Source organism: Mesoplodon densirostris, chromosome 18 (assembly GCF_025265405.1).
Source record: "Mesoplodon densirostris isolate mMesDen1 chromosome 18, mMesDen1 primary haplotype, whole genome shotgun sequence".
NCBI lineage: Eukaryota > Metazoa > Chordata > Mammalia > Artiodactyla > Ziphiidae > Mesoplodon > Mesoplodon densirostris.
Window position 1 is genome coordinate 40,531,552 of NC_082678.1, and position 17,958 is coordinate 40,549,509.

General features: G+C 40.6%; 1 protein-coding gene across 2 annotated transcripts in view; it reads right to left on the bottom strand.

Annotated features, from left to right (window-relative positions):
• The window catches only part of DNAH9 (dynein axonemal heavy chain 9), a 314,223-nt gene that overhangs the window by 101,640 nt on the left and 194,625 nt on the right, over window positions 1–17,958 (bottom strand). For both annotated transcript variants that reach the window (XM_060082642.1, XM_060082641.1), the window contains exons 45-48: window positions 16,654–16,777; window positions 7,237–7,379; window positions 6,697–6,858; window positions 6,279–6,512 (exon numbers count right to left, since the gene is read on the bottom strand). In XM_060082642.1, the coding sequence (XP_059938625.1) occupies window positions 6,279–6,512; window positions 6,697–6,858; window positions 7,237–7,379; window positions 16,654–16,777 (663 nt within the window). The remainder of the gene's footprint in view (window positions 1–6,278; window positions 6,513–6,696; window positions 6,859–7,236; window positions 7,380–16,653; window positions 16,778–17,958) is intronic.

Below are 17,958 nucleotides of genomic sequence, written 5' to 3' on the forward strand. Positions count from 1 at the left end.
AAGTTTTTTTTTGATGTGGACCATCTTTAAAGTCTTTATTGAATTTATTACAATATTGCTTCTGTTTCATGCTTCTTTTGGTTTTTTGGCCGTGAGGCATGTGGGATCTTAGCTCCCTGACCAGGGATCAAACCTGCACCCCCTGCCTTGGAAGGTGAAGTCCTAACCACTGGACTGCGAGGGAAGTCCCAATCCACCTTTTAAAATTTTGTTTTGTTGTCTTGTCTAAACCAACATTAGTTGGATTTTGGTTAGTTGCCATCGAAAGGGCCCTGATAAATATCTAATGCAATCTCAAAATTTTCTCTCCTCTTCTCCTTCCCTCCCCTTCTGTATTTTCCATCTTTTCATCTTTTTTTTTTTTTCTTGTAGGGTGAATTTGAGTTAGTTTTTTTTTTTCACTTGCAACCAAAGGGTCTTGAGAAATACATCATCATAAATTAACTGTCAACTTCAGGTGGCCTGAGATTATTTTAAATCCCAAGATAAACTGAACTTAAAAGTTTCCAGGTAGACAGATTTGTGGATTAAATCCTATCTGCAGGGAACTGGTAGTGGCCTATGGGCCACCATCTACGAACCCTTCTTCCAGCCAACAGACCCTCTTCCTCGTGAACACACTGGAGTTTGACACAGAAGCGAGGTCGCCAGTGAGAGAGGAAGGGAGACCCCACTCACAGTGAGGGGCTCTGACTGTGTCACGAGAGAGAACTGACTGCCCTCCAAAGACTGACTTTTTAACGTGAAGTGACCAAGTCAACCTGAAATGCAAAATTAAGAGATTTCTACTCTTAAAGGAAAAAAGATGGACCCAGAGCTAAGTTAAACTCAGTTACAGAAAAATAAAGTTATAGTCTGACCAGCTGAATCAAAGCATGAAATTATAAGTCTAAAGTTCATTAAATTTTAGATTACCATACGATTGGTAATTATTGTCATTATTACTACTTCCAATGCTACTATTATTGCTAAATAAATTCAGGGTCTGTCTGAGCCTGAGCTGTGAGATCCATTTAGCCTACTCCTTCCAGATTATGTACATCAAAAGCTGTCATAATTGGGTAGCAGGATACCGTAGAATATAATTCAAGTCATTACCCTTTATACCAAGATTTATGGCGCTGTACTTCTGTCCCTTTCTACCAAAGGAGTAATTCCAGATGAAGGGTTTGTATCAGAGTTAGGCACCCCAGATACCATTTTTACAAGAAGAATCATCATTATATAACCATCAATAAGTTTGGAATACACATCAGGTGACAGAATTGCAAAAGACCCATTCTCTACCCACTCTCTGAACTTGTAGGTGATTTTAGAACCTGTTCATTTGTGTATTTGCCTATCCATCTATCATCTACCCATCTACCCATTTATAGAACACATTCTATGTGCAACTGAATCCTGATTTCTGCCCTTGAAGAACTGATAACAGTATGGCATGATATATGCAAGAGAAGAAACATAATTCAAGGATTAATTCATGACATTGTTAATCAACCATACTTCAATTTTTTAAAAAAGGATGAATAATTCAAGGAACATAGAGAAAATAGAGAAGGGAATGTATACTGCTCAGAGCTTAGAGAGGGCTTCTGGGCAGGGAGCTATCAAATATTTTTAGATCCTGATAGTGACAAGTTGACAAGGTGGGGGCATATGTAAAGACACAGAGATGTGAACAAGCTGTGGAGTTTGGGGGGAACTTCAAATAGTAGTGCTGGACTTCAGGGTAGTAGAAAAGAGGAAGAGGAGAATGGAGCTATATGCAATTTTAAAAGTTCCAGAAAAGTTCAGAGAATCTGAACTGCAATGTCTAGATCATTAAGGCCTACTGAAGAGAATACTCAGACTTGTGGTTTGAACAAAGATCACGCTAAGAGCAGGAGAGAGGTTGGTCTGAAGATGTGCTGTCTAGCTTGGCAGCCACCAGCCGTGTGTGGTTAATGAGCACTTAAAATGTGGCTTAAAACGTAGCATTCTACTTAGTCTCCCTTACTGTATTCTGGCAGCATTCCAGACCGCAAGCACTTAAAACGTGGCTTGTTCCAATTGAGATGCGCTGTAAGTATAATCATACAAATGAGTTTTTGAAGCCTTGTAGAAAAAAAGGGAAAATATTTTATTAACATTTTTTACATTGATTACATGTTAAAATGATAATATTTTGGATATACTGGGTTAAATAAAATGTTACTAAAATATGTGATAAAATTATATACTACTAAAATATATAATTAAAATAAAATTCACTTCATTTTTACTTTTTTTGATGCAGCTACTAGAAAATTTAGATTTGCATCTATGTCTTACAGGGTGTTTCTATTGGATAGTGCTGGTCTAGAGTGCTGTCAGAATATAGTCAGGGAGGCTAAGTAGAATGTTATTAATTAAGTCATTCATTCATTCAACAAATATTTATTGAGTGCCTGTTCTGTCCAGGCACTGTTTTAGGCACTTGGGATACATCAGCAAACAAAACAGACAAGGATCCCTGTTCTTATACAGCTTGTATCCAACGGGTGGAGATAGACCGCAAAACATAAATATAATGAATAAGTAAATTATATAATTTGTTAGAGAGGGGCAAATCCTATGGGGAAAAGATAAAGTAGAGCAGAATAAGGGGATCAGGATTGGTGTGGGGTTGCAATTTAAAATGGGGTCATCAGGGTAGGATTCTTTGAGAAGGTGACATTTGAAGGAGATGAGGGAGGAAGCCTTCAGTGGATATTAGAGGGAAGAGCATCCCAGGGAGAGGAACAGCCAGTACAAAGGCCTGAAGTGTCTGAGGAAAGAGCAAAGAAGGGGTGAGGTTCGAGAGGAATGCCGTGGGGTTGGGACAGTAGGAGATGAGGTCTGAGAGTTAACAGGGCAGGGTTGGGGAGGAGCCTCATTGTAATGAGGGAAATAGGGGCCATCTCAGGGTTTTAAGCAAAAAAGTGACATACCTATACTTTAAATTGATCACTTCACTCTGGCTGCTCAGTTGATGACAGACTATTCAGGGGCAAAAGTGGACGCTGACAAACTAGTTAAATGGTATCATAGCTACCCAAGTAAAAGATGTCAATGGCTCAGATCAGGGTAGTAGCAGTGTAGGAGGTGCAGTGGGATTCTGGGCATGTTTGCAGTCAGAGCCAACAGTGATTTTCTGACAGACCGGCTGTAGGTGGTGAAAGGAGAGGCATGAGCAGAGTCAAGGGTGACCTCAATGATTTTGGCTGATAGGTGATGCAAGAGGATGTGGGTGAAGCAGGCTTGGGATGGGGGAGACTCTTGAGAGTTCAGTTTATCGAAGTAATCTGGGTAAGAAGTGTCTAAAATGGGGGACATAGCAAGAAGAGTACTTCTGAGAGATATTTGGAAAACTTATAGAATGTATTAACACTGAAATGTAGGAAGTGAGGGAAGGGGAGGAGTCTAAGATAACACTGCAGTTTCCAGGGTAGGTAACTGGGTAGATAGATGTATTATTCATTCAAGTAGAGAAGATAGGAGAAAAAACAGACTGATGCCAGGACTCCGGAGGGTTCTCCACCGACTATGGCAGATAGAGCTGGATTCACCTCACGGTATAACCAGGCTTCTCCTTGTTAAACAGAGATTGCCTAAAACAGGAAAACAGACTCCCTTCATTGTCTGCTCAAAGCCCCAGGATCTGTACAAGACAGAATACTGGGCACTGCTCTGTGAGTGTCAGAGCACCTTTCCCATTGTTTGCTCCCCAGCAATTGTCCTTTGCACAGACTGACCAGCAATTCCCAGAGGATAAATGGGTAGGAGGTAGAACAGGGGCTGGTGGGGATACAGAATGTTCTGAGGGCACTGTAGGTTGGGGGAGACAGGAAGAGGAAGAGCTGAGAGATGGTAAAAAATAAATCTGGTAGTACTGCATTCTGGGATTCTATCTTTTGCTGTTTTTTAGATGTTCAGAGATTGAGAGAACAAGAAAGGGATTGGGGCAAGAAGGTGCTACCTTTCTCCGACAAAGGTGGGCACCAGGTAAGCTGCTAGAGCCTAGACTGGGATCTGTGTACCTCAACCTGCTCTGAACTGTAGCTCTAAGAAGGGGGTTTGGTCATGACACTAATGGAAAGAGAGCAGCATCACAGATAACTGTCACATATGATTTGTTGACAAACATTGAGTTTGAACAGATCTCACCATGCCGGGAGGTAAACAAAGGAAAAAAATGTCTTTATATAAATACAGGACAAAGAAAGGAATAGCATCTAGAAGACTATGATGAGCAACGCAGGTCTGAAAATGACCCATTACTGGATCTAGAAAAGACATCAAAAAACTATTTGGCATCATCAGTAGAATGGTTTCTGTGATATAGTTGCAGAAAAATAGGCTGAAATAAAAAAGCAATGTTGGAAAGGGAAAAGGATGAGATGAGGAAGGTCTGTGCGGATATGGAAAATATAATAGTGTAGTTAAAGTCTTCACCGGAAGCCTAAGCGGCGGAAGCAATATTGCCCACGATGAGATTAGTATTGTTGAGGATGAACTTGCAAAGCTCTCCTGGGATGTAGAGGAAAAGGCCAAAGGGATGGAAAGCAATGAGGGAGCAGATAATAGATACGGAGCACAAGGAACCCATCTAGTTCATCATCGCTCCTGGAGGAGAGGCCCAACCAGATGAGCAAAAGCTGATGATAGAAGAACAATTTCCTGAGCAGAAGAAATTCTATGTGTATAGATTGCAAGGGCTCATTGCATCCCACTAAATGAACTGAAATCCTTTAGATACACTACATCTATGAATCAAGAAACTGAAGTAGGGAGAAAGGGCAAGTCAGAAGGAGGAAGTTCAATAGAGCTATTCCAAAGGCAGAGCTCTGAGAAAGTGACAGTAAATGAAAGGCTTAGAAACCTAGAGGAACATGTGATGCCCAAGAATTAAATTGATTACAATTTTAGTTTAATTGTGCAAATGCATGAAATTTCATTGCCTTAATGAGAGGCCGGCTCTGCGGCTGGTAAGCAGAGCACAAAAAGGGGCCATTGAGGGGCCAGCAATATTTGATGGGCATAGAAGGCGCTAGAGTTGTCCCCAGCTCTCAAGGGAAGGATAGTAAATTAACTGAAATAGGTTCATTCCATTTGGAAGAGTAAGCAGAAAACAAAACAAGGACAGGACAACAGGGGCCTTCTTCGGATGGCCAACCACTTAGGAACATTTGAGGGAATGCATGATATGAGACAGGATTTGTTTAAGAAATTAGACTCCAATGGCTCTTTGACAGATTACATTGTAAGACACAAGAAACAAAAGAAAATTGGTATAACCCTGCAACCATTTCTCCCAGCCATTCATCTCTTTGGGTTTTGATGATGAAAGGACTATGGGTTGGAGAGGAAAAGAAAGTAGAGGAAACGGAAGAGGTGATAAACAGAAAGAGAGAAGAGGAGATTCAGGGGATTCCTGTACAGTGAGAGGAAGCGCCAAGCTACAGCTGGGGATGTGCACTTCCACTGGAGAACTCCGCTGGGCTTCTGGTGAGGCAGGAAAGACAGGGCCAGGCCTTAGGCAGAGGCCAATGTCACCTCCTTGTTTTGCTTTTTAATGAGGCCATGATGCATGCAGGAATGGCATCTAAAACAGAAACTGTGTAGCATCTGAACAAGAAACTCTGACCATGAAAACTGAAGAGCATGCGCAATAAAAATGCACAGGTTGCTGATGACTCTGTATGACCTTTCACGTGTGGCGCTTGACTAGTAAGGTAGAATTTAAGGGAAAACAGCTCTTAGAGTGCATGTATTGTGGCTTCAGGAGACGAATGGGCAGGACTGGGAGTTGATGCAACCTGGTGCCATCCAGGCCACACTTCAACCCTCCCCCAATGAATATTCCATCCCTAATCAGAAAGACCCCACCCATTCAAAGGGCTAAAAATAGGATAAAAAGAGGATCAAAAACCCTGTGGCGGGCCCCTCACTGTGAGGATGCCCGAACTCTTGAGTGTGTAACTTTCACTTCTGCACTGAATAAACTGCTTCTTTGCTCTCTTTGCTCATCAGTGTGTGTGTGTTTTTTCCTTTGTGTTTTGTGTTCCTCGCCCAAACTCTTTTGGATGAGTTCAACAAGAACCTGGACCTCTGATAAAGCTTTTTGGGTGTCACCGGCACTGTTCTGATGGCACCAGTGCCTCTGGAGAACAGTGTGTGGTCTGCAGACCTTGATTGTGGTCCTCTAGTCCTCTGGAAAGGGGTCGCCCCACTACCTTCGAGCCCCCCGAAGGCAGGAGAACTGGAAGGACGTCGCTCACCTGGGCGGAGGTGCTATGGAGCTTCAGCAGCCCGTTCTCCAGCCGCTCCATCTTGGACTTGAGCTCCCTTCCGTTCCTGCACAGCAGGCTCTTGTAGAGTCTGATGAACTCCAGGAATGATTTGGGGGTTGTGTAGTTGTAGCGCTGCTCATTGCTCAGATAGGACTGGGAGGTGTGGTTGACACTTGTGTGGGCAAAAGCCATGAACTTGCTAATCGATGGCTTGACTGTGGGCTAGAATCAAAGGGCAGGAAATAAAGAGGTCATCTGGCCATGAAGACGGCAGGTGACTGCCCACCCGCCTTGCTGCTTCACCACATGGAAAGCTGTGCTCCAACAACCTGAAGTTGCTGGATGTGGGGTTCCTTGTATCCAGAGGTGGAGAGGAGCTTGAGGGGTGTCTCCCTTGCCCTCTCACCTCAATGTCCTCCGTGTTCTGAAGGAAGCGGAAGCTGACGGACTCCAGGGCTTGCTGTGGCCACTCATGGAACCAGTCGATGGCTGTGCAGTTCACAATGGCGGGGAACTTCCTGCTGCGGACCCTCAGCTTGGTCCCCACCGGGGAGAAACAGAGAGTCACCTGAGAAGGCAGAGGGTGGGGAGAACCAAGAAGGTATCCAAGATATACTTACAGAGAGACAGACATGGCCTTGGATTCTTTATTTCCCAGGAAATTGGGAAGCATATCAACAGAGACAAAAATCTGTAAATGCTAGGCAGCCTTTCCAGCCAAGTGATTAGAAATGCTGGGACTTCAGGAGGCAAGAGGGAGGCCACTGCCCTTGAAGCACAGGAGAAGGGCATCCTTGCACAGGTGCTCAGGTTGAGAAGGGTCTTGCACCCTAACCACTCACTCCCAAGACAATCAATAAGTACACCTTATTGTGTCCGAAATATCCATAGAGGCTCCCATGGACCATCTCTGGTCCTGTCTACCCCGGGCAGAAAATCCTTGTACCTTCAGTTGTTGTCGGACCCGCTCTATAAAGAACTTCCAGCAGTTCTCTCTGTTGTCAACAAGACCTTGGCTCTTGACTTCGTTCCTCACATTGCTTATGATGTTTTCAACCTCATCATCAGAGTAGAGATCTGGGATCTCTCCTGGGAAGAATCGGAGCACAGATACTTAATTATTATTTTTTAACAGATTGGCAAAGTTCTGAAAGTTAGATAAACTAGCGTATTAGTGAGGCAATATATAATGGAAAAAATCTTTAAAAATCTCAACTAAGTATATAAAAATAAATATATGATGACCAATTAGAGTTTATCTTGGAAATGCAAGGATGGTTAAATATTAGAAAAATCTATGAGAATAATTCATTACATTAATGGATTAAAGAAGTAAAACGATATGACCATCAAAACAGTTGCACAAAATTTCTGAAAATTTAGTTTGAGATTTCTTTTAACCAGATCATAGGTATCTGTCACAGACCCAAAGCAAACATCATATCTATTTACCGGTGAAATACTAAAATATTCTCTTTTGAATTAAGAACAAGACAAGCATGACTGCTATTCATGTTTTCTATTCAACATTATACAGATGTCCTAGGCTAACAAGTCAAGGAAAAGAAATAAAATTTATATGGATAGTTAAGGAAATAATAAAACTATTATCATCAAAATCTAATTTTCTAAATAGGAAATCTAAGAGAATATACACATAAACAATCAGAACTCCTAAGTGTGTTAAACAACAAGCTTGCTGGATACAAAATTAATATTGGAAATAAAATGGCACTTTTGTACTTCAGCAAAAAAAAAAAGAGTTATTTTATTTAGAATACCAGTAAAAAGTTTAGAATAACCAGTTATTTAGAATACCAGCAAAAGGTATTTAGAATACCAGCAAAAACTATAAGACAGGCAGTAATAAATATATAAAAAGATGTGCAAGGTCTTGATGTAAAAACTATAACGTATTACTGAAGGGCATAAATAAAACCCAAAATAAATGGAGAGAAATACTCTGCTCATGGGTGGATGACTCAGTATTACCAGTATCACAAAGATGCAATTACCTCCCAAAGTCAAATGGGTTTCTTTTTCAATCCTGACAATCATATTCTAAAATTCATATGGAAGAGCAAAGGGTAAAGAATGGCAATGATACTTGTGAAGAACGGGAAGAAAGGATTTGTTCTATCAGAAATCAAGTCTCCTTATAAAGCTATGTTAGTTAAAACAATGTGAAATTGGTACTTGGGTAAATAAATAGAACAGTGAGTGAAACACCTAGAAACGGACCCAGATGTAAACAAGAAATTCATATTCAAAATCAGTATACTAAAAAAGGATGAACAAATCAGTAAGTGATGTTAGGATAATTCAATACTAATATAAAAAAATAAAATTAGAATACCAAGCAAAAATTCATTCCAGGTGGATTAAAGACATGAATATGAAACAGTAATATTTTATAGATAAAATACAAAAGATTATTTTTACGGTGTTGGATAGGACACAATTTCTGAAATAGAGCACAAAAAGCACGAAACATAAAAAGACTAAGGTTTACAACATTTAAATGAAATCAGCATGACAAAATTCAGATACAGACTTCAAAAAAGACATTTATGACCTACATGATGAACAAAGGGTTAGTATCCAGAATATACAAAGGACTCTTACAAATCCATAAGAAAAAGAAAGAACCGAAGAGCAAACTATATAAAAAGGCAACTAACATAAGGTGAATAGCCAATAAACACTTGAAAAGATGCTCCAATGTCACAGGTAAGAAGGGAAAGGACAAAAATGAGATTCCATTTTATATCCTTTGGCAAAAACTGGTATGTCAGATAAACCAGGTGTTGGTGAGGTTAGGAGAAAATAGGTATTCAAGCAGAGAATAAATCTGTACAACTACTCAGGAGGGCAACTGGCACTTTTTAGTAAACTTGAAATGCACATACCAGGCAATTTAACAATCTACATTTTGGGCACCTGTTGTAAAGCACTCTGCTTGCACACATCAGATGTTTCTATTTTGCAACATGTTCATAATTGCATGGGTGTTTGTTTTATTGCTTTCTGTATCCCAACATGTTTTGTAAACAAATATAGAAAAACATAAAAGGAAAAAGTAAATGTGGGTGGTGAGAATGTGAAAACTGTGAGGGAGAGTCAGAAATTGAAAGAGGGGATAGAATAAAACAAAATTCTGAATTAAGAACCAGCTGGTGGGCCCCTAGCTCACATGGAAGAGTTGGCCTTGGAAAGGAAGAATGAAGAAAACTGCAAAGAAATGCAGACAGACTGGGAGCTATAAAGGTAGTTGTGAGGCTGATAGTGAATGGCATTAAGTTTTCTCAAGGAGAGAAATGAGCTTAAGGGATGTAAGAATGAAGGAAGCACTGGTGCAGTTAAATCTTGGAAACACTGGATAGGAGGTAAAGATGAATGTGGTTCACTCCAGGATATTCTATGGCTATCAGAAAAGCTCTTTCCTATTTCCAGGACAAGGCTTTAGGTAGGTGTTGAAGCTACGTGGACCTGAAGTCATATACAAGCTCCCCTTTGAAGTTCTGCACACCCACGTGCTTCTTCCTTCCTCCGTAACCAACAAAGAAATGTTAGCATCGTAGAAATGTTAGAGTGGGAAGAAGCCACTGGAGTCACTACCTGTGCTGTTTCCTGTGGACTTGGGTGAGGTCCTCCAAGGTGGGTGGTTTGGCAAATGGCCACTAACTAATCTCAGTGATGGGAATTGTGATTCTTTTCACCACTGAAGCTGCTGCACTTCCTTGACCTACTGTATCTGGAGGAAACTCAACTTTCCAACAGATTTCTGGCCTTCATAGTCTGACAACACTAATCCAGCCAAGAGTTGGGTTAGAGTTTTATACTAATTAAACTTGATTGTTTAAATGGGAAAAATGAAAAAATGAATTATCGTGAAAATGATCATTTACTTTCTTCCCTTAATTGGACAAACTTGATTTAATTTCCATTCATTATTTCATAGAATGCATACAAAATACCCAGTGATATAAACTTGTCAGAATCAAGGTCTTACTAATGGAAGAATCCAGAGAAAACGGCTAGAAAAATGAAATGATATTTAGCATGTGTTGGGAGTTAAGGAGTTCACGGAAGTTTTAAAAAGAGAAATACTCAAATGGAATTGATGTGAGCCATACTCATACTTCTGGGGCTGACTGCCTGCAGTGGTCTGAATTCCTTTCTCCTTTGCCCCTCTGATAATCTGCAGTTTCTTATCTATAAGTACGTTAGAGTCCTCCAGTGAGAACCTGAATTCCCTTTGGTCTTAGAATATTTGTAATAATAGAGTCTGCATTCTTCACCTTTCTATTTTTTGAAATATGTAGGATTTATGTCCTTTGAGGAGGCAAAGTATGATCTATAGGCTAAATCTGGCCCTCTATCTCTGCCTGCAAGCGAAGCATGGTTTTTACAATTTTTGAAAATTGTAATTGAAAAAATTAAAATAATATTATTTAATGACACATGAAAATTACATCACATTCAAATTTTGTTGTCCATAAATAAAGTTTTACTGGTCACAGCTACACTCATTCATTTAGATACTGTCTATGGCTATTTGTCCAATACAATGACAGAGCTGAGTAGTTGTGACAGAGGCTGTATGGTCTGCAAAGCTGAAAATATTTACTTTCTGACCCTTTATAGAAAAAGTGTGCTCGCCCTAGTTTATATGATACCTTTAAGTGCCAAGATATTGAAAACACCCAGGCCTTTTAGAGACTTTTTCCATGTTCTTAAGATGGGGGTATTTGTCACACAATTCCCAAGATCCCTTAAGAAGAAGATCACCAGATGGAACTGAGCACCTCTGAATTGGGAGCAAAGTTTGCATTTCCAGGTTTGTTCCTCCAATTTCTCCTTACAACATTCCTGTCACTTATTGTGCGATGTAGGTAGTCATGCTGAAAGCAGGAGAAGCAGGAGACTGAACTGCCAGAGGGCATTTTGTGATGTGAACAGAGGCAGAGGCTATTTAAATATTTGAAGAGTTTCCTCTTGTGACCTAAAGTTGGGAAGCCCTATTTCTGCTGCCTAGTGTAGAATGGCTTCTTGTGGTCCTTAACATGTCCTGATATTTTGCAAGTCAGACTCATCATCATCTTCTCTGTGTGGTCTGGGGCTCTCAGAGGCCACTCTGCTTTGAGATAATTTAAGATGGTTTGGTTAGTTGGAGCTTGGTAATAAAAAAGGCAAAGCTGAGGGTTATTCTGCGCAAACCAGTTAGCATCACAATGGCTTAAGGGCTTTGACCCCACCCAGGAATAACATTTTTCAGAAACATTTCCCTGGTCTCAAGGGAGAAAAAACAGGGAGTGTGATGACTATCTCAGGACCCCTGGCCCTCTCTCTGCATGGCTGGAAACTTTCTCAAAGCACGTGTTCAACAGTAATATCTAATATGTAAGATGACACATCTTTCTCATGATATTACACACCTTGGTTCAACGAATACCTCTTGAATGCTAATTATGGGCCAGGAGATGCGTTCAGTGCTGACAATGTAAATGGTGAAAATAACACAGTCTTTGCAGAGGGTTATAATTAGATCAGTGTTGTTTTATTTCCTAAGCTGGGCAGTAGGAAATCCTTATCTTTTATACCTCTGGATTATTTCATAACAAAAAATGAACCAACAACAGACAACACAGTCTCTGCCTTTCATAAGTTTACAATGTCATTTCAGTACAATGGTGGTGTGTGCAGCCACTGAATGTTAGAGGAACACAGAGGGATGTTTCTCATTCCTCGTGGCGACAGTGGATTAGTGAAGACTTCCCAGAGAGATAACATCCAAGATAAGTCTTGTACTATGGGTAGAAGTTAATCCAGAGAAAGGAGAAGGGCATGAGGTTCAAAAGGAACGGTGTGAGCCAGTAAGGATGTCAGGAGGCAGTACAGTGTGTTATTTCAAGGAGGTGGGAATTACCAGATCATAATGGGGAGGTAAGCTAGTAAGGAAGGAAGGAAGCAGGTCAAAGGCAGCTGGTTTTTTGTGTTTTGTTTTTTTTGTACAAAACAGCTTATCGTGCATTCATTTAGGAACTGAGGAAGGAATTATAGTTTGATAGACCTTTTTGGAAGCAGTGAGGAAAATGGATGGGGGTGGGCCTCCCTGAGAGGTAGGGAGATGAGTTAAGAAGTGTCTGCAATGTAAGCTTTTATATGTAGAACGGATAAACAAGAAGGTCTTACTCTATAGCACAGAGAACTATATTCAATATCCTATAATAAACCATAATGGAAAAGAATATATATAAAAAAGAATATATATAACTGGATCACTTTGCTGTATAGCAGTAATTAACACAACATTGTAAATCAACTATACTTCAATAAAATAAAAAAAAGAAGTGTCTGCACTTGTTGAAGCAAAAGATGAAAAGATCAGTGGTAGTCATGACAGAGGAGAACAGATTCAGAAATAGTTAGGGGGTAAAATTGGTGGCAACTGATTATCTCTTGGACATAGGTGGTGAGGGAGAGGTTAGTAATGTAGGAGAATGCACAGAGACATAGTCTCAAGTAACTTGTATGAGAATTTAGTACCACACGAAGAAAAGAAAAGCTGTTACTCAAGCAACTTTTTGCATTACGCTCTGGGCATTTCTGTGTGGCAGCTGGAAGCAACCAAGTGCTGGTTTAAATTTCCATGGTTTATGGTTTGGGGACGCATGTGGTAAACAGATCCCCTGAGACCACAAAGTATGCTTAGGAGATCTGATGCATGCTTGCTGGCTTCTCCTTTTTCATCTTTGCCATCTTTGCCACTTCTCTTTTGCCACTTTGTCTTTTTCCTTTCAGGGAAACTGGGCCAGAATATAACTTGTGTAAAGCATAGTTGGCCTATCAGGGAATCCAGTTCTAGATGCTCATGGGAGGAGAACAATCCAATGCCAAGACTGTTACAAATATTTCCAGACTCCACATTCTCAAGTGATGTGTACAGATCACTAACATGTCAATCCTGCATCTAATCCTAAAGCACCTGGAAGATGAGAGGATCTTTTCATGTTTTACATTCCAGGAGGAGATTTGGCCCAAATGTAATAAGGACAGTCTATTTCAGAGATGGAGAGGCATATGGCTTTACAAGAGAGGGGACTCAATTGGTTATCAACTATTCCAATAGACCACATAGAGGTTACTGACTGGAACACGGAAGCTTAATAAATGGTTTTGAATATACAAATAGATGCAAAGTGATCTAGTCTGAGCCAGGGAAGAGAAATATTAATTTTGGAGTGAACAATTAAGCCTTTTGAAAAGCAAAAAGGACATCCCAACATAAGATCCCAAAGTAAAATGAAGTATGAAATATGGCAGAGTAAGGAGAGGAAAAGACACCACACCTGGAGCAGACTAGGTCTTCTTAGCTGGGACTGCAATAAAATGGGCTTTCTGGAATGCTGGAAACCTAGAAGCAGGTGTGCTGTACCAAAAAACCAGGAAAGGATTCTATTTTCTCCCTTTAGATTAGGATGGGCCCATGCTGATGCTGAGTTTGGTTGAAGGAGGACCAAGAGAGAACAAATTTTGTGAGAGTTTTTAAATACCTGCTTTTGATGGCCAGTGTACATTCTTCAGGAATTATTATACAGGGCAACAAGGACATAGAAAGAATTGAACTTTTCAGACTCAGCAAGGGCCAACATTTCATGCATAGTTTCACCAGAAGCTTCATGAGCCCCATTAAGGACTCTGGTAGCTGAAGAAAGTGACTGAAAGACAGGCTTCATTCACTCTGATTTAGGTGGCCACCTTGCTTCTTATACAATTATGTGGCTTTTGCTAAGAAACTTGATTTAATTTTTTAACTTTGAGTGGAGGATTTCTTACTGTCCATCTGCAACCAATCTGAGATGCAAGTGGCACAATGATGGGTTCTGAAATGTTTGGGTGGTGTCAGAGGTGGGATTTATGTGCTGAATTACCAGTACAGTTTGATTCTGGAAATGGTGCCAGGAAACCAAGGGATGAAACAATGAGCTAAAGAAGTGTGGGAGGAAAGCACATAGCCTATGGCACGAGATCATGAGGTCACTGAGGAAGATGTTTCGGGGGAGTGTTGAATCAGTGGAATTCGCTCACTGTACCTTATCTTCAACCTAATAGGATTTGTAGATGACTAGAGAGGGATGAGCTAATGACAAGGTAGCCCAATGTATAGTTTCCTAGTCTCTACTGTGTTATCCAAGAATGCAGTGATTGCACAACCCCATAAAATTGAAAAACTAAGTGGATGGGGAGGCTCTGAGGAATCTCTGTTGCTCTGCCTGGACTGGCAGTCAGTTAATTTCTAGCCAGAAATTATCTGACAGGGGATATTAGAACTCAGATATGCTCAATTCTCCCTGTCAAAATGGTTAAGATAAAAGGGATGAAGATTAGAAAAGTATTACTTTTAATTGTAGCTCCATTTTAACATGTGTGTGTAAATCCTGTTTTTGTATAGAAGCCTTAAAAATGTGAGTTTGAAATTCCATGACTTTGAAGCACACTGATTGCATTAAGTTTTCACTGGGCAGGGCTTCAAAAATTCATTTGAACTTGAAACAAGTTGTTTTCTAAATGAAAAATTAAAAATACTTAATTGAGGAATAAAATTTCAATTGGTAAAAGTGTAACATCGTTTGTGTCTCAGACATTATTATAGGAGAAGGTGACCTGGCTGGATTGGAGCCAAATGAGATACAGGGTGAGGCTGGCAACATGCCTGGCATCTCCAAAGCTATAAGTCTTTGGAAGCACAATTTTACCTTTTTTGATTGTTTTACAAATTAGACTTTAGGGCACAGCTTCAGGGTGGGAGGACAGTTGGACCCGTCTCTCATTATTTGGTAAAATAACAAAAGATGAGGCAGTGTTGTAGGTGAAATACTGTTGTAGAAGGTGGTGGGATGTTTAAAAGACAGTATTTAAGAAAAGGACAATTTGTTGGATTGGAGGAGAAAAGGTATAAGAGTTAGTAGGCAAATTCCTGGATATAAAACTAACTTAAATAGGGCAGGTTGGGAAGGGAACGAAAGTGTGGGATCAGTGTTATGGTGGGAGCCATCAGTCCCAACCTGATGCGACTCTGGTCCTCATCAGGAGGAAGTCGAAGGCTGCTCACAGAGCCTGCTAGTGCATGGTCTGGACCAAAGACCAGCAGCTCGTCATGGAAGTGATAGTAAAATGGCCTGGGGTACAAGGGCACAAAATTTGAAGCTGTCAACGATTCTGAAGCAGTAAAGTTCCTAGAGACTGCATGGAAAGAGCCATCCTGAAATATTATATATGACATGGAATACACTTTGGAGAAGTATATTGTGATCATGGTCCTTTGACTTCATAAACTAAAGAGTATTTAATCAGAGAGCCAGGAGGTGAACTGTAGAGAAACAGGCTTTCTGAAATGGAAATCTGGAAGCAGAAATCTGGAAGCAGAAATTTTGTTCAGAACATCTGTGCACTGACTATTTTATTAGCCCAGATAAGAGGTGGTTTTATAGATGCTAAATTTGGGTTAAGAGTCAGGAAATCATATTCTCCTTTTAATTAATATAAATATAAATATACATATACCCCAAATTTCTGAAAATGCATAATTTTTATACTATATTGTTTTATCTTCTTGGATATATATACATATATATATATATCTTGTGTATGTTTATGTATATTTATATATACATATATGTATATACATATATGTGTATACATAAACTTTTTTTTTCTAGAATGGTTGGCATAAGTCCTGAATCCCTAAAAAAATAAGGGCAGCAAAGTATCAAGAACTGAAGTCCTATCTTGCACTGATAGTGTCACAGGGAAGTTGAGACAGCCTTTGTCAAGTTCTTTGTAATCTAAGAAAACCATCCTCCATCTGTTCCTGCTTCTACTTTGCTTCCATAAAGTTCTGAATCCTTGATTAATTAAATTGGCAACCTAACCTTGCCCTCTTGGGTAAGTTTTGTGTGTGCATGTACTCTGTATGTGTATCTTGCTGCTAATGCCTTACCTCCCTGAAATACTGAGCACATTCCAGTTTCTCTCTGTCTTGGGTGTGGGGAGGGAACAGCACCTTCTCTCTGGAATCAGCAGATCTGCAGGCCCTAACCTACTTTCCTCCTATTGTCATACCTAGTCCCACTAAGAAAGCCATAAGACTACTGTCTGTTTTGCATGTAAGGAGAATAAAAGACAGCAGGCCCAGCAGCAATCCTAGAAGGACCTTGATGAACCAGTTCTCCGCTGTGTCAGCTTTCTCCCTCATTTCTATGACCTCGCTCTTCTGACCTCAAACAAAATCTCCACCTTGGAATGACTCCAACTCCAGCAGGAATTTGTTAGAGACATTTAAGTGCAAAGAGTCTCTTACCAGATGCCAAGAGGTCATTAATGAGCACAAGGAACCTTTCATCAGCTACTTGGGCGTCTGTCATGAGAAACACGGTGCTGAGATTCTTTACCCCGGCTTTCAGGCACAAGCTGGCCAGGTCCGCCTGCAGAAGCAACGTCAGAGATCTCTGAGAAGAGGGCTTTCTTGATAAGAGACCAGCAAGGGGAGGGAGGGAGGAGTGCTATCTTGCACTCACAGGCCAGAAAATATGCCTCATTCCCAGGCCTCAATCCCAATAGAGGTGGGCAAGTAGAATAAATAATGATGATCTTTAATTCATACAACCACTGTGGCTCCTGAATTAGCTCCTAGAGCTCCTGCTTTGTGCAAACAGGTAACAGCTTTCCAAAGGACAGAGATGTTCCCCTGTTCATCTGTGCTACTTATATCATCATACAAATGAATGACTTGCCCCAGGAGGCAAGTGATTGCTCTTGGTCCTGACAGAAGAGTCATGTACTTGGGCCTCCTGGCCTGGGGGATGAATATATCATATAGTAGCAGAGTCTTATGTTCTCATGGCTAGCTCCAGCAAAGACTTTTGCTGTTAAAAAATATATTGGGGAACGTACACACACACACTCATACATACGTACACACAATCATTTGGTAGGAAATTGCATCCATTCAAAACTATAGGTAGATGAAATTTGGGGCTAGGATGCCAGGCCCTGAATTTTTCCAGCTTGGTCACTCTTGGTTCCTTTGATGCATCCCTTTTCTGAAGCTCAGCCATTGGTCCGTAATCTTAGTCATCTCTCTCTCACACGACTCAAAGCTCATTCTCTATCACCCTCATACATTTCCTTATAGCAGAGCTTCCTTTGTGTCCAAATAATTCCCCTTTGACGTTAATAAACTTCCTTTTAGATCAGTGGTTCTCAACCAACGCATTTACAGAATCACCTAAGACAGTGTTTCCCAGCTCTCCTTAGAATCACCAGGGGTTACTTTCAACCATCCTGATGCCCAGGCCAATCCCCAGAACAGTTAAGTCAGGATTTCTCGGGGGTAGGATGCAGGCATCACTATTATTTGAAGGGGATTCCAGTATATGGCCAAGGTTGAGTACCAGTGTCTTAGATCATTCTGTAAATGCATGATTCGAATGAGCACTATCTTGTCTTTTCTGTTTTGGAAGCACTAAAGATTGACCTGATGTGAACCCGGAGTATGACCTTAGATTCGGGCAATCGCAAGAGGCTGAGCTGTGGTTTCAGAGCAGCAGTGAGCATCACCAGCTGAGAGATTATGAAGTCGGGTGGGCGGGTCTGGCTCCGTGCA